The sequence below is a fragment of the Anarhichas minor genome, unplaced genomic scaffold (assembly GCF_050575085.1).
Source record: "Anarhichas minor isolate MPS153535 unplaced genomic scaffold, ASM5057508v1 ptg000010l, whole genome shotgun sequence".
NCBI classification, from domain to species: domain Eukaryota; kingdom Metazoa; phylum Chordata; class Actinopteri; order Perciformes; family Anarhichadidae; genus Anarhichas; species Anarhichas minor.
The window spans coordinates 12,702,357-12,718,378 of record NW_027466456.1 but is presented as its reverse complement, the minus strand read 5'-3'; the positions used below and the strand labels follow the sequence as shown (position 1 = coordinate 12,718,378).

The 16,022-nt window shown below is 41.0% G+C and overlaps 1 protein-coding gene across 2 annotated transcripts; it reads right to left on the bottom strand.

Moving 5' to 3' along the window:
• Positions 1-3,868: 3,868 nt before the first annotated feature.
• Positions 3,869-14,735, bottom strand: arrdc2 (arrestin domain containing 2). 2 transcript variants are annotated; one of them, XM_076088231.1, is made up of 8 exons: positions 14,586-14,735; positions 13,461-13,715; positions 7,115-7,332; positions 6,909-7,011; positions 6,552-6,808; positions 6,264-6,426; positions 5,580-5,740; positions 3,869-5,334 (listed from the first exon to the last, which is right to left on the bottom strand). In XM_076088231.1, the coding sequence occupies exons 2-8, from the start codon at positions 13,711-13,713 to the stop codon at positions 5,281-5,283; spliced, it is 1,209 nt and encodes a 402-aa protein (XP_075944346.1). In that variant the 5' UTR covers positions 13,714-13,715; positions 14,586-14,735; the 3' UTR covers positions 3,869-5,280. The 2 variants fall into 2 exon arrangements, with proteins under 2 accessions (XP_075944346.1, XP_075944345.1); XM_076088230.1 differs by lacking the exons at positions 13,461-13,715; positions 14,586-14,735 and adding an exon at positions 8,900-9,355.
• Between the last annotated feature and the right edge of the window lie 1,287 nt (positions 14,736-16,022).

Here is a 16,022-nt window from a genome sequence, read left to right as displayed (position 1 = left end):
GAGTTTATAAGCCATCATGAGAACATTGATGTTGTACATTGCATACAAAATGTAATATGCTACATCTAGACAGCAAAAATTAGCTTTGTTTTCGACAGTGTTATGCAGTGGAACAACTCCAGGACATGCAAAGACAGAGCAGAGACTGAAGACAACCCTTTGGCCCTAAAGACAAAACATAAGGACCACGGACGCATCTGCACACCTAAACTCCCAACAAAACTCCCTGCAGTCCCCTTTCAACACAGCACATAACAAAGCCTCATGACGTCCTCATGACGTCCTCATGACGTCCTCCAAGACAACCCGGTGATATGTCCTTCCTTTCAGACGCCTTGCCACTGGAGGGAAAAGCAACTTTTTGCAAAAAGCAACAACTGGCTTGTTTTGGTTTGTCTGTCACCGTTCCCCTCTGGTGTTGTTGTGATCTGTTCGGAATGTGAGGCGATAATGATTTTAAACATATGAAGGAAAAAAAACATCAGAGCGACTGACTTCCTCATGGCAACCTTGACGAGTTTTCTTTGCTCAGAAGTGTCCTGATTGGGTATATTTTCTTTTCAGTTATATTTACAAAAGAAACGGGAAACAATGGCGCCAAATGTGTCCTGATGAGACTGACTGATGCTACTAACACATTACAGATCGGAAGGTTTACATAGGTAGACAGCTCAGTAACAAGAAGGGCTGAAAGAGGTATGAGAGTTCTTGGTCTGCGGACTGACCAAGCACAGTGTCTCAAACCAATGTACCTATACAGCGCATTATTACAACGTAACACCAAGTGGACTGCAGACATGGTGCAAAAAAAAACAACGTATTAATAGATACAAGAGCATGCAGGGGCAACTTAAAAACTTTTTCATGAAGCATCATAAGGGCCTTATAACACGGAATATGCTAAAAAAAAAAAATGTATGCCCTCTAAATCTTGTTTTTACTGTTATTGTTGGAATGCTGATTCAGCATACATCATCCTCCCTCAGATTTAATGTGCTCTACAATTACATGGAAGTCAGGTTGGATCCTGACTGCCGATTGGCCCGCCAAGGTGAGGTGAGGTGAGGTAGTATGAGCAAATTGGTCGGCTGGTGGCACCAGATGTGACTGAAAGGGCGGGGTTGGAAATGATCATGAGTGAGTTATGTATGTAAGTGTGTCTGGTGGTGTGATCAACCAGGGCGTTTAGCAGCTTGTCAACAATGTCAGGACAACAGCAGCTCATAATGACTCACACAAACCTGTAATTGGTTGAGGTGGAGCAAAATTTTAACTATTTTGTATCCGACTGCAACTAATGATTATTTTCCTTATGGATTAATCTGCTGATTACTTTATCAATTAATCGATTTAATTATTTAGTTCGTAAAACAGAAAATATTAAGAAATGCCCATCAACATTACCCAGATTACCCTCATTGCTTGTCTCATAAAATTACCAAAAAGAATTACAAGAAACTGGTGGAAGATGGAACCAAGAATTATTTGCCTTTTTAGCATGAAAAATGACTTGAGCGATTGATAGAATAGTTCATTAAATCAAATGGTTTTCAGTCAACTGAGTAATTGATCAACTAATCAATTCACCTAACTGTCAGTTGGGTAGTTTTATCTATAACAAAGCATCGTAATAACTTTTCATTGCCAATCTGTTACTACTGCGTTACAAACAACATCTCAGCAGTAAATGCGAAGGGGCCCATGTAGAATGTATATGTTGTAAAGATGAGAAAACAGTTGTGAGGTGGGTTAGTTTACAGAGTTAGTCCATCAGGTAAGGCCTCTGACTCAGGTCTCTGCTCTCATGAGCGGCGAGCTCCGTCTTGGTCTATATACAGTCTACGGTCTTGGTAAATTACTTCAGTTCACGTTCTTGGTGGATGGATCCGCGAAGTACGACAGTTCTGGTCTTTCACGTCAGTTAATGACCTGGAAAGCGCAAAGTTGTGTCCTCCTGAGGAGCATTTCAACTGCCGCGCCGCTCTCACAGCTGAGCCTGTCAATTGACTCAAGTGGATGCGCACGCACCTCCTCTCGTTGACGGCCTTTTATCAACACACAGCCTCTGTAACTCAGTATTACTTATAAACAACCTATCACTGCTAGCAGTTGTTGAGTAATAGGAGGCATGTAAAGATTATACTCATGTAAAGTACAAGTACCTTATATGTGTACAGTACATGAGTAAATGTACTTAGTTACATCACCGCTGATGACAAGTAACTCAGGATGATGTTTTCTTTTAAGTGTAATAGATAAGTGAAGTCTCTGACAATTATAATTGTATCAAGTGAAACTTAATGACCCTTAGTTTGTGATTTGCTTTGGAGGTTCACATCAAATGTAACTCAAATCAAAGTGATGTAAGTAGAAGACGATTGGTTCAGATACACAGTTGTAGAAGTAAATGAGTCATCGAAAAAGAAGTAAACCACACTTTTTAAACAGAACTGTTTATACCAACAGAATATTTGAGCTATGATTTCACACACCAATTAAAAAGAAACTGAAGCAACAAAAACATTTAAAAGGTTGAATTACTCATTTTGACTAACAATTCAAAACATCACATGAGGATTACAGGAACGCGGTGGATGTTACACGATGCCGTGTGAATGAAACTTCTTGAACACTGCTGTCGTCACGTCTGTTCCCTCGGTGGAAAAGTCCCTTTATACAAACCACAGGGTCAGTGTCAGGTCACTGCAGTGACCACCGGGAAGACCTCAGGGACGTCTGGATGTTCGGTTTCACTTTGATCAGATTAAGAGGATTAGGGTTTATTTAAGTAGCCAAACGTCATAAAAAGGAAAGCTAATTAGGATAATGTTAGTGTTAGTTTAAGTTCAGAGAATTTAAAGTAAAGCGAGCAGTATTATGGGATGATAAAGGCATTTTAAACTGTTTTCAAAGTCAACATTTTAATGCTTTATTGTTTGTATTGAAGGTCTGTAGCCATGTCAAGTCAGCAACTTATGGTAGTTTTGTACCTACCTGTGTCAATTAATAATTCAAATATATCAATTAACAATAACTCAGTTTCTAGTTGGTGTAAAGACTTAAATAACATTTAAAAGATGAGATTCTGCACTTGTTACAGGTGTATGGAGTGTTTTAAAGGCGTTACTTTGGTGGGTGAAGATCTCTAGCTGCAGGCCTAGAAACAAAACAAGACCCCCATCAGAGTGCCCCTGTTCAATCCTTCCTCCCTTCTGTGGGGTCCGTCATTAAAGCAAAACACTAAGATCTGATTCCTACGAATGGCTATGATCAAACTGTGTTCATGTGCTGATGTTCAGCATAGAAACTCCAAAGTTCCTGTTTTTGAATACAGTGAATACCGCACTGTACCTAACATCCCTCTGTCCTTCTCCTTTAAGACGATTCACTGAATAAACCCCAGAGAATGTCTTCAGCTTGACCTTTGGGCATGTTTATAACTTAGTGTAACTCTGTACTCAACTGAGCTGCATGCGTCGCCCTATGTTTTATGTGTTTACATGTGGCAAAAAATAACTGGGATCCCTGTTGAATATCCATGTAAACAAAGTACAAACTGTACAAGAGGACACTAAATACAATTCACATTGAACTCAATGATCTCAATGTGACAGATCGAGCGGTGAGATGAAGCCAGAAAGGATTACGCAAGTGCTCGATGTTAGAGATGTCATATGCAAAACGTCCGTCTGTAATTAGTCATCGTAATTGTAGCTTGATTCCCTGGCTAATCCTTCCCTTGGCAATGATATTGTTTTGACTCATATTGTTGAACATGATGTACCACCTCACTGGCGCGTAACATGATAGCAAGATAACAAGATAACAAGATAATAAGCTAGCATAATAAGTCAGAGTTGGAACGAAACAGTGAAGACAATTTTTTTTATTAGAAAAAAAAGATTACAAAAAACTTTGGCAAGATTGTGAATCTACAATTTGTATAAAAAAATATATTTGTTTTTTTTCAGTGCATGCCACCGAGGTCGCACATCTGACCCGGAAGTCTTCTTTCACACTCTTACAGTCTTTTTGGAAGTTGAGGAGAAAACATAATCCTCGAGTTTTTGGAATGTTCTTTGTCCATACACTTCAGTGGCATCTCCAGCTCAAGGCTCGACTTGACTGCGGAGCACTGTGTTCTGGTGGAGCGTCACAAAGCGCCCCACAGCACAGAGGCATCTGGCTCTCATCAAAAGCTATAGACCACGTGGCCCAGAGGTCTCCGTCTCCGTCTCCATCTCCTCCTCTTCCTCCTCCTCCTCCTTTTGTTTAGCAGCTGGGAGAGCTAATCTAAAGGGCCTGGTGCAGCTTTATACCCCAAATGCTCATCCTATTTCATCGCTGTGCTAGAATCAACCATCACAGCTAACAATATGCCGTCTATCTTCAGTGCCTTAAGCCTGGCATTAACACACCTCTCGGAATCCATCCACGTACAAGGCCACCATTTTTGTTCAGAGTTTTTGCAGAATACATTCAGCTCTATGAGAGAACAACTCCATGGAACTCTCATGCAATCTTCAGCTGCAGATAATTATAGCATGTGTCTTTTTCCCTTTACATCTTTCCAAAATACATCTACATCTGATTACTTGACTTGTCTGCTCCACCATTACACCTTCAGATACAGTATGTGCTTAACTAATAGTAGAAATCATCGCAGGCACACTGCTGCTTAGTCACACAATGCATAGCAATGTAGGTTGTTCAAATCTACTGTGTTGCCAGGACACGAAGAGTTGTAAAGTTAAGATTGCACCTTCTTACACTAGTCAATCATGACAACGTACTTCTAAAGATATGTCAGCTTCTCCAGAGTGCTTTTTTTCTTTTTCTTTTTTTAACACTAGGTGCAACTCCAACTCTCCACCTAACAAATATCAAGTGACCTTTCACCCCCAATATGTCCTAAACTCCTTAAATCTCAAAATTCACTTCACATGAGTGAATCTTTGATTGGGAGACATTTGTAACTCACTTCATAAAAAGGAGCCAAATAAATCACTTGTGGAACAGGAACTGATGTGGAGAAGCTACTTTTCTCGTAACAGAACAGGCAAGAGTCCACTTTTCTTTATGGACTGGTGGCGGCTTCTCCACTGACATCCAGTTCCTGTGAGCTCCGTCTCCTGAACTCTCCGTGGCACTGCAGTCCCTATCCACAACACTCTGTGGAATCAGCTGCCATTTATTGGAGAGAATTAATCCAGGAGAAGACAAATCTCTTGATTTGTTTCTTTAAGTTAAGTTGCTTGACTCTCGGGCGGGGCTCATGGTTCAACACGTCATGCAGCGACGTCTCATGTTTAAGGGCTGAGGGTTGGGGTCAACCTGTAGGCAACAAAAGAAAAAAAAAAAAAAAAGACACATTAGATGAAGGTTAAGCAGATAATTCAGCCTTTGTCCGATCAAACCATCATTCAGCCTACACCCACAGATTTGTTTTCATGCAGCTACAGTTATACAATTCAGCTGTGAGCTCAAGAGTGCCTTTGACAGGAAAGAAGTTGGCGATGTTCTATTCATCTACTCAAAAATACTTGGGTAGGTGTCGTTTCCAGCATTTGGTGACTCACCTCACTGTACATTGGCGGAGGCCGGAAGCGAAACTCTTGAAGGAATGCCATGAGGGGGCGCTCCAGGATCCCACTCAGATCTTCGGCGGGTTGCGGGGCCACCGCATTGTTGCGCTGCTCGGCCTCCTCCTCTGTCACTACGGAGCTGTAGTCTGGAGGAGCTGCAGGGGAAAAGGCGGGATAAGTCCTCTGGTCTGACTCAACAGAACAGTACAGGTCCAAACATTAAGCTGCAGAGTCATCACTGTAGTTAAAACTCTTACAAACCCACTTAGCATTTGCTGCCTTTTGCTCTAACAAACACTGATTTCATCCAACATTAATCTTTGCTGAATCGAAACCTTTGTTTACGCATGTTGGCATCTGATTTTGGCAGTGATCATAAAAGTCAGTATGCAGACGGTTTTCTTCATTCATTTGTTTTGCAGGTCCTTGAGTGCAAACCTCCTTGAACATTAATAGCTACAGATTATATAAATGGTGAAAAAGACAATAACGAGTCTGTACTGCTTTGCTCACTCTGAGGGTCACGTGTTAATCTGCCTAGCCTGAAAAGACTTTCCACAATCCTATGTTTGCTTTAAACAAGGACAATCAAGAAAAAGATTGTCACATTTGCTACTGATTTGCTTGTGTCCTACACATCTCTGTCTGTCAGTCACTGCGGTATTAAAGGACACTTACGCTCAGGCTGCTCGGGGATGGCCATGCGCAGCCACTCCAGGTTGACGCTGTATTGGCTGCTGACGCTGGAGGTCCGGCTGCCGAAGGGATGGAGGGGGATGGTGCCTATGACCAGTGGCAGCTCCAGACACAGCTTAGACGTCCCAGGAACATCAACACAAATCTGATGGAAGGAAAAGAGGAACACTTTTAGTGAAATCTGTGTAAAGTAAAGCAGCAGCATGCATGAAAAGAGGGAATATAGCGTTTGAATGCCTATGAAATAAAGCAGCTTTTGACTGAGCTCACCTTGAGCATGTACTCCACTTTGATGATGCGGCACTGCAGGATGGACGGACCCATGGGTGGGATCTTGATGGCGCGGCCGTGCCATGTCTCCCTGGATCTGGCCCCCACAATATCACCACACAGGGTGCCCACCACCGCACGCTTCTGCTTCATGGTGCCGCGGGCAATGAACGTCTGTGTCTGAGTGATGTAGGCTTTGGGCACAACTGATCTGGAGGTAGAGTTGTCAAACTCCGCAAAGACCGGTATCACCTCACCTGGGGAGAAGGGAAGTATGTTAGAAATAGCAGACACTTCTAATCTGGCCTAAAAAGTCTGCGTTTTTAGAGGGAGTTGTTTTAGGTGCTAGCCCCTCACCTGGTGTGTAGCCTTTGCGGTCGATCTTTGCAGATATAGACACCTCTCCAAAGTTGTGGTACCATGCCCGTGCCATCTTGTCCTTCGCTCCAGCCTGTGGCGCCTGGGAATGATGAAATCAAATAAGGTAAGTGCCTCAAAAACACCCAGAAAATCATGAGGCGTGTGCTGACACAATCATGAAATGTAAGGGCTGAGATGCTCACCAGCAAGGTCGGTGTGTTGATGTCAATGGGCTCGATAACTGTAAACTCCCTTTTGATCTTCCCGACGGTGGCCCACGGCCTGTGTAGCTTCACTTTGACCCAGTAACGGATGCTGCCGTGTTTCCCCTCGAAGGAGGTGACCAGCGTCTCCTCAGGCAGCTGGAAGCTGAATGGAAATTCATGTCTGCCTGCAGGGAGGACGGTTACTTCACCATTATCTGAGGAGAGGAGAAAGAAAAAAGACGGAAATTAAAGTTAACAGTTCATTCACTTGTTGTTTTGGCTCTGGCTTGTCATTTGATTTCAAGAGCACATGTCAGTGAGTGTAACTTCAATTCCCGTTTCTCCCTGTTTGTGTCATAAAGTGTGCATACAGAATTACAACACTGATATAAACAACCAATACAGCGCAATAAAAAAATAAAAGTTCCCTAATCTTTACTGGGATTGATCATCTGATTGTGTGTGAGGTCGAGTCACATTCTACACGTATGCATGGCAGTAAAGTAATTCATCTGATGAAGGAAAAGAAGTGCCGATACACAACTAGTAAAAAACTAAACATTGTTTTTCTTTAGAAATCCACATTGTGAGAGAGTAGGAACAGATCTTTAAAGCATGACTCTTGTTGAAATAGAAATAACATGGCTTCTGTGCTTGCTCAGAGGGGCGGTTCCTCCTCCATTGTGCTGACTGAGAACATGTTTTCCTCAAGCTGTATAATATAGCCCGTCTCAACTGCTCTGTTTTTTCTCTCTCTCTTGCTGCACAGGTTCAGGAACACGCGTTTGCGTTCAACAGACTGTGTTTAGTGTCCCTTTGTTAGCTGGAAGCTCGTTCTTGATTAAAGTAGCAATACTGTCACTGTGTAATACTCTTAATGGGCCAAGTGGGCTGTTATTAGCTTTCTCTTGTTAGTTTGTGTTCACACCAGCAAAAAAACGTCACCAAAATAAAAGAGTTTTAAAAATAAAATACCAAATCAAGCAGTAAGACTAAACATTGCAAGGAAACATACAACTGACAAAGTCCTGTCTACATTTCAGAGCTAAACAGCTCTGTGCTCGATGAATGAAGGCAGAAAGCTGAGGCTCTCTCACATCTCTGTGGAGAAAAACAACTCTGAAGCTTCTTCGAATGAGGAAAAGTCTGATGTCAGGACTATTATTTTTCAGAATGAGTGCAAAGACAGCTGTTGAAACATATTTGTATCTCTTCCTATATAGTAGGAACAGCTTTTCTTTATGTATATTAAGTTACGGCTAACAACATAACTTCTCACATGGCAAAATAAATAACAAACAGTCCTCTAAAAAATGTCTTTGTCGATGTATGACCGGATCTCCGAGTGCTTTGCTCGGTGCGACTTCTTTAAGGAAGTAGCACACAACAAAGAAATCATCTCTCAAAAGGCTCCTGATAAAGTGATGTTTTTAAAGTCACGTTTGACTTCATTTGAAGAGTATTAGGGGATCCAGTCTTTTTTTAATGCATCAAGTCCAAAGCTGACAAAAAAATCTCAGATGTGAGACAAAAACTCACTTACAAAATAAGTTACAATTTGACTGCACCAGACATCAATCCAACCAGAAAAAAAGGACTCTGCTCATGATCCGTTTAACTCTCATACTAAATTATGAAACGACACTATTGCCAGTTTTCAGACAAACAACCCAGTGCCCCCATCCAAATAACCACTTTCACTACCGTTTCAATCATTAGTTTACAGACAGGATGCCCCCTCATGTGGTCTCCCCCATCACAGCGCCTGCAGAGCGGACTGACCTGCCTGCAGCAGCACCTCTCTCCGGTTCAAGTACTCCACCTCGTCGCTGTAGTTCTGGGTGTATGCGGTGCTGGAGCCGGCGGACCGGGACTCGGTCCAGTGCACTTTAGCGAATCCCTCAGCGTGGAGCTTCAGGGAGTCCAGCCGACTCTCCGCGGACAGGTCCAGCACCACCCGGCCGGACACCACGTCCCCGCTGCTGAACACCGGGGTACTGTCCACCTCCGGAGAGTCGAAGACGATGTCAAACTTTTTCAACTTGTCGAAAATCATTTTTTTTTCAGGTTGTGCAAGTCCTCTCCAACGCAAAGTAAGTGAATCCTTTATTCTCGTTCCGCAGTATGTTAAAAGTTTTCTGAAGTGGATCCTCAAACTGCAGATGACTTTTATTAACTTGGTTAAAGCTCAAACTGAAGAGCACCTTCTGCCTGCTGCCTTATTTGCAGTCTAAGAAAGTGGGCGGGATTTCCTAACGCATTATGTAAGGCCTCGAGAGAGGGCTGGTGCTGCCTTCAGGTGCTCCTTCATGGCACCGACGTCTCAGTGCTGCACTTGTGAATAAGACATTTGGCTACTTTATTCGGTCAAATTCAACAATAAAACTTGTCTGGAAAGTTTAGAAGAAGGAAAAGTAGAATACTTTTGAACAAACACTGCAGCAGCTGTTTTCAATAATAAAACACACTTTCAAATACCAGTGAAGTCAGCTGCTGCAGCTGAAAACCAGACCATGCATCCAGGCCAAGACCACTACTGTTACAAAATTTGACTTTTGGTGGGTTTTTGTTTTGTTTTAAGCATTATAACAAAGATTTCATAAGGGCAACAAATGTGTTTTCCTTCATTTACCGGTCAACCATAAACTATCACCTGTATTCCTGTAAGTCAACCACAGACTGTAAAGACTACATAATAAGATATCAACAGGCTGTCCTCAAGGTGTAGGAGGAGACAACAGAAACAAAGTATTAGAACATGTCTGGACAAAACAACCTTGTGATGTCAACGATACCAAAATTACAACTGTAATGACAAAACAAACACGTTTACGGCCTCAGGGTTGCATGACAACTACCCACTTGAGAACAACATCTTGACAACTTCGGTGTCAAGTAAAATTCTTTCTTCCTCTGTCCTACTTACAACTTAGTTAGGTAACTTGTGTGCAACGCTCATCAAAACACATCATCATATTTCCGAACCGAGCCTGAAGGCAGCATAATAAACATGCAGACTGGGTGTGGAGGGAGCAGAGAGAAAAACAGGGCCTGCTAGTGATTGATGGTTACAGGTTCTTAGAAGAAAACAGACTTACTGAACATGCCTCCGTCTGGCAGAGATCCGCCCTGCACAGCTCAGAGAAAAATAGTTTCACTCTGTACCAAAAGTTGTTTACTCTACTTCTTCCATGTTGCGTTATAACATACTGTTTCACAGCCCGTGAACAAATGAAAACCACACAGCTATAAAAGCATACAACTTATGCCACCAAATCCCCCTTTGAAAAACAACTGCAGTTGTACTACCCCCAATAATAAAGGGATACCACACAGAGAAGTCCCCAAAAAACAAAAACTTGTAACCAACTAGGCCACTTGCATGAACTTATATAGCACATGTGCAGCCTTTTCCTAACGCATCAAATTAAATTAACTTCCAACATTGGCAAACAAAACCGAATCGGAGCAGAATGGATTTCAAACTCTGCTGCAGTCAATTAAACTAAATTTTAAACAGCGTTACTCTTTTCATTCAATTCAAAACAGAACAAAAATCAAGTCTGGTCTCAGAAAAACAAAGTTGTTTACTCCTTTGTTCCCTGGTAGTAAGAAGTTAGCTCTTCAGTGCCACCAACTGGCGATGTGGAGGCAGAGTGCACACAGCTGCAGGACTACCAGGATGTTTTTACGTCGCCTGAACTGGACTGGAGATGTGCGTGAATCTGGGAAAAGTTGTACATGGTGCTCACAGAATAATAAAGTTAGGCCTCTGGAGGGTTTTCCAACTGACTTTCCCCTCACTGTTAAATTACTCTTTGCCGGTTCGTATAGAAGTAGAAAGTAGAAGTAGGTTTCTTGCATCTTTCCTTGGGTATACTCGAGAGCAAAAGAGGGGCTTGAGGACCTTTAATTATTCACTGGTGTTTGCATGAGAAACAACTTTTCTTTTTTTTGATTTCCAAATCCTAAAAAACTGAAACTCCTCCTAAAAACACAACCAAACTGAAAACTGGACTGACTCTCGGATACATTCCCGACTTTATAAGGGAAAAACAATCAGCTAAAAAAAGATTAAATGAAAATAACACCATAGTGTAAAATGTATGGAGAGCAGCTGCAGCAGCAGGCTGTGAGGTGGAGGAGGACGGGGTCGAGGGGAGCCACGTGTTGTTTTCGTTATTGCCGTGACGATGCATCCTGCATTTTTTAAACAGCTCCCGCCCCTTCCTCCTCTGTCTTTCCCTTTCTCCGCACTTCTTGTCCCAAGTAAACAGAATCAAACACAAGTTATATTTACTGCTTTGCCCGACGGCTTGCACATGTAAACATACTAAGGTCGATAAAACCGATGCTGTTCCTGAGAGGATGTAGGTTGTATACGAGGAGGCTGAAGCATTTGTTATTTCTTGCACAGATTCTGCAGATAGCATTGGACTACACAGAATGTCGGTCTGAGAGACATTTGCAGGTCAAACCACTCAAGTACTGACAGCACCTGAGCCTCTCTACTGGTAGTAATTGTCCACAATCCAGAAAACAAAATTGTATGTAATTTGACAGAAGAGTGCGGTGCATTTATGAATCTGTTACATGGATTTGGCAGATATTCTGGGTGAAGAAGCAAAAGGAATACTTGTGATTTCAACATTTTATTCTTTCATAACAACAGAAGCATATTTCTGTACCATTTTGTTTATATTTTTTATGTGGTTTTATTTAAATATATACATAGTTTAGTTAATATATATATATATATATATATATATATATATATATATATATATATATATATATATATATATATATATATATATATATATATATATATATATATATATATATATATATATATATATATATAGGAAATATCTTATAAACATATTTAATACATATTATCAGAGTTATTTTCAGAGGCTTTATGTAATTCTATAATTTCTTATTTGTTTTGGTATTTGTTAACCAGCTGCTTTACAGAATAAATTGATCCAATTATTAATGAACGGTTAATAAAAATACCAAACATTTGCTTTTTACAGATTTTCTATTTTTGCTTTCTTTTCTGCATCCTTTCAACATTATCAAGTTAATGTTTTTTTGTTGTTTTTTTCAAGCTGGTCTGAGAAAGGTAGCAGTCAGAAAATAGTAATTTCAGCTCTGGTAACAAATGCCATGTTTAATATTTCATACTAAGTAATGAATACAATAACATGTTGATAGTTGCTTAGATGCGTTTCCTTTTTGTGGTCACACAGAATGATTTAGGCTGAGATGTGGGCTAGCTATCAACATAGGAAACCTGCCGAATGCACCTTAAACCAGTGCACACACACACATCGGTTACTAACTACAACAACTCATTTCCGCTTATTTGTGTATTCTGCAAACGCAGCAACAATTCTACTACTAATTCTGCTCTTATCTGAGACTCCATGACTAGCGTCCATTCATACAGTATTTACCTGTCCAACTAGACTGGGGAGTCAAACCAACTAAACTGTTTACAAAGCATCTAATGAAACATTAACCGCTGTCTACAGTTTATTTACCCAGCTACTCTGCCTGTCTCCTCCACACTGAGGGAAATTGACACTTTACAGCGTTATGTCCTGAACAAAACAGCAATCAGTAAACCAGTTGTGTTTATTTGGACTCAGCAATAATTGATTTGTGTTTAATGTTAGGATTAGATTATCTGGCAGATGTATCTTGACGAGCCAGTGTCGACTTCTCTCCCGGGTTTGGATGAAACACATTTGGCCCAGGTGGCTTTATTTTGCAAACTGCAGTGTCTACAAGACACAGTGGCTACCAGCCGGCACGTTAAAGAGCAAATCAGCAGTTTTGTACCACATTATTCAGACTAGAGAGAGAGCTTCTACATCAACCAGCTGCAATACATGCTGATGTACAGTTACTATGTATATCACAGCAAAGCTACAGTGATGGATGATATCTTACCATAATGTTACACCGATACAGTAGCGGACAAAATTAAATACAAAAATTACAACAATGTCAGCACAAATTATATATAAAATGCCCCAATTTTGTAGAAATGAAGGCACTGTTCTCCATTTTCAAATAGTCATAGCCAACAGTTTATTTCTAGTCAGTTTTGGATTGGCTCTCTTCCCTGGACAAGCACTATTAAATGCTTTTATTTTGCTAATGTATATCTAACAAGGTCAGTGTTGAAAAATGAACAACATTGTATATGCAAAACATTATGTCGTTAGAAGCAACCTCACCAGGAGCTGTAATTCAACTGGGTTTAATTTATAAATATAGATAAACCCAGAGAATTTTAACCATACAGGGGATTATAACACCATCCACTGACCTCGGATCAGATGCTGTCGCTTCCTGAAGTACATGATCTTGGAGCTGTAGTCGTTATAGACAGAGTTCATGCCACGGTTCTCCAGCCAGTGGGCTGTGGCCACCCCTCTCCCCTGCACCTTCATTGAGTGCACCCTGGTGTCCCTCCGGAGCTCCAGGACCACCTGGCCGGACACCACCTCCCCTCCGGTGAACGCTGCATCAGCTGGACCATCCAGCTCCAGCTTGAAAGACTTAATGGAGTTCAACGCCATTCCTAAAAGTGAAGATAGTTCAGCAGTTTGACAAGGCCGAGACACTAACAAATACTCATGGTGTACAGAAATGTTTGTACAGGTGTGTGTGGTTTTCAGGTGCTGTACAAAACACATTGCAAATGGCCAAAACCAGCTGGAGACATGAAGCATTTAGGGCTCCTGTGGACACCAGGGGACCACAGACCAAGCACATTATACATGTGAAGTCCTGTATTCATTTTTTAAATAATAGTATGTAATGTTTTGTGACTGATTTTAAACCATAAAACGGAACATATTGATCATTTTTGCTGTTTTCTTTCAGGGATGTTATGTTTACGGTGGGGTCGGGTGGTTCTGCTTAGAGTCCCAGACATGCCACAGCCAGACTCTTCAAGTAGCTACTGCTGTGTAGACTGCTAATTGTTTTTAAACACGTTTTAGAAATGTGCAATCATATAATATATCAAATTGTTACAGTTTTCTCTTTGGTTGTGATCTTGAACTAAAACTAACAAAATGGTTACTAGAGTATTACAGTTCATAATAACCTCTTTAATATGCAGACACAATTGATCACGTCACCAATACATAAGGAAAATAAAACCATTTGCCAATTCCGTATGAGAGCATATAAAGTAAATAACTTAAAATCTACTTTCAGTCAACAATATGTAAATAATATTGTAATAATAACAGACATTATGAACTATTAAGTGTAATAATGTCTGCATTTTCGGTGTGTTATTTATACAGCCTATGGATTATTATGAATGTTTCTAAACGGATGAAAGCGGGTCTCAGCCAATCAGCGTTGAGAGCCGTGACCACGTTTTATGAATACTGTTGTGAGCGTCGAGCTGACGTTTAAATGTCTTTTAAAAACTCACCGGCAGGTCTGGGGAGACGTAGTGGTCCTCTCAAAAGACCAGGTTTACGGTGCGGAAAAAGCAAGACTGCGAGCGTTCACTCCGTCTGGTGGTTAAATTAAAGCCCAGCCTTTATACACGAGACACGTTTCACCGCCCAGAAACACAGCAGCTCTCTGTTTCACACCAATGATGAAGAGCACGCGCGAGTCACGTCCGCCCACTTTAACACTGAGGAGAGAGAGAGCCCTCTAGAGGAGGACACCTCGGAATGACTGCACGGTACAACGAGGGGATTTTTGCCGGCTATACCTTTCACATTTAAAGCGTGTTTACCTTATTTCCCCCATATATACAGTCTATGATTTCACCCCTTCTTTTTTAATATCGTTTACGTGTAGATCTGTGTGTGAGCAGAATATCAAAAAAAGTGCGCCACTGAAGAAATATGTTGTCGAAAGTACCGGTGTAAAGACGAAATTGATCGTAGGCTTTTATGTTGAAGGCAGTGTGTCTTTTTCAGTTAAAAACGGTTAAATCATATTTTCTCCTTCTCTATTCTAAAAAATACAGAAATAAGTACAGAATATACAACTAGTCTGTGATGAGATACTTGAATAATGCCTAAGAAAAAGATTTAAAAAAAATGTGGACTGATATAAAATACATTTTAAAGGACATCTGAACTACCTTAATAAAACATGGTGCCTCTGTTTTGTTTTTTGATAATTTGCCTCAGCATTTAAAGTCTCTCACATGATCACTATGTCTCATGTTTATCACATTATATCACTAAAGCAGTTGTCTGCAAACCTTTTTAATTTGCAAACTTTTTCAGGAGTAAACCAATTAAAAATAACATTTCATATGGCGAAAAAATCAAAACACTGGAGAATGTCTAGTCTATTCCGGAGTGTCCTTGCAGCTGTACACCTTGGACCTGAGCTTGTTGGCCAGCTGGCATTCCAGCCCATACCTGGACTGCTGCCTTTCACCAGGTTAATGAACTCCAGATTCAGTTTGCCTGCCAACTTCTTTTTTTTTATCAGCAGAGCCTGCATCTTAGGGTCCAGACTGTGTTATTCCTACAACAGCATAGATAGTTTTGTGGTCAATCATGCTTGAAGGAGGGGATGAGAATCTTTCTGCGCCACAGACGCTAACCTTCGTAGCAGTTTGCATTGCCAGTGTAAACAGGGTGGAAGCTGGACAGTCAAGTCCGAGGCTATTTCCCTTCCTGGCCTAAATACGACAGGGGAGTCTGAGGTTTATGTTTAAGCCACCTAACTGCTAAAGTTGAACTTGCACACAGCTTCAACATTTCACACTCCGATGGCCCCTGTACTGTTCTTGGTAAATAGTAATTCATTTATCAGCAAAATAAGATTATCATTATGCAGTTCAGTGAAAAACACAACACTGGGGGATGATTTGACAGAGTGGTTTAGTTGATGCGTG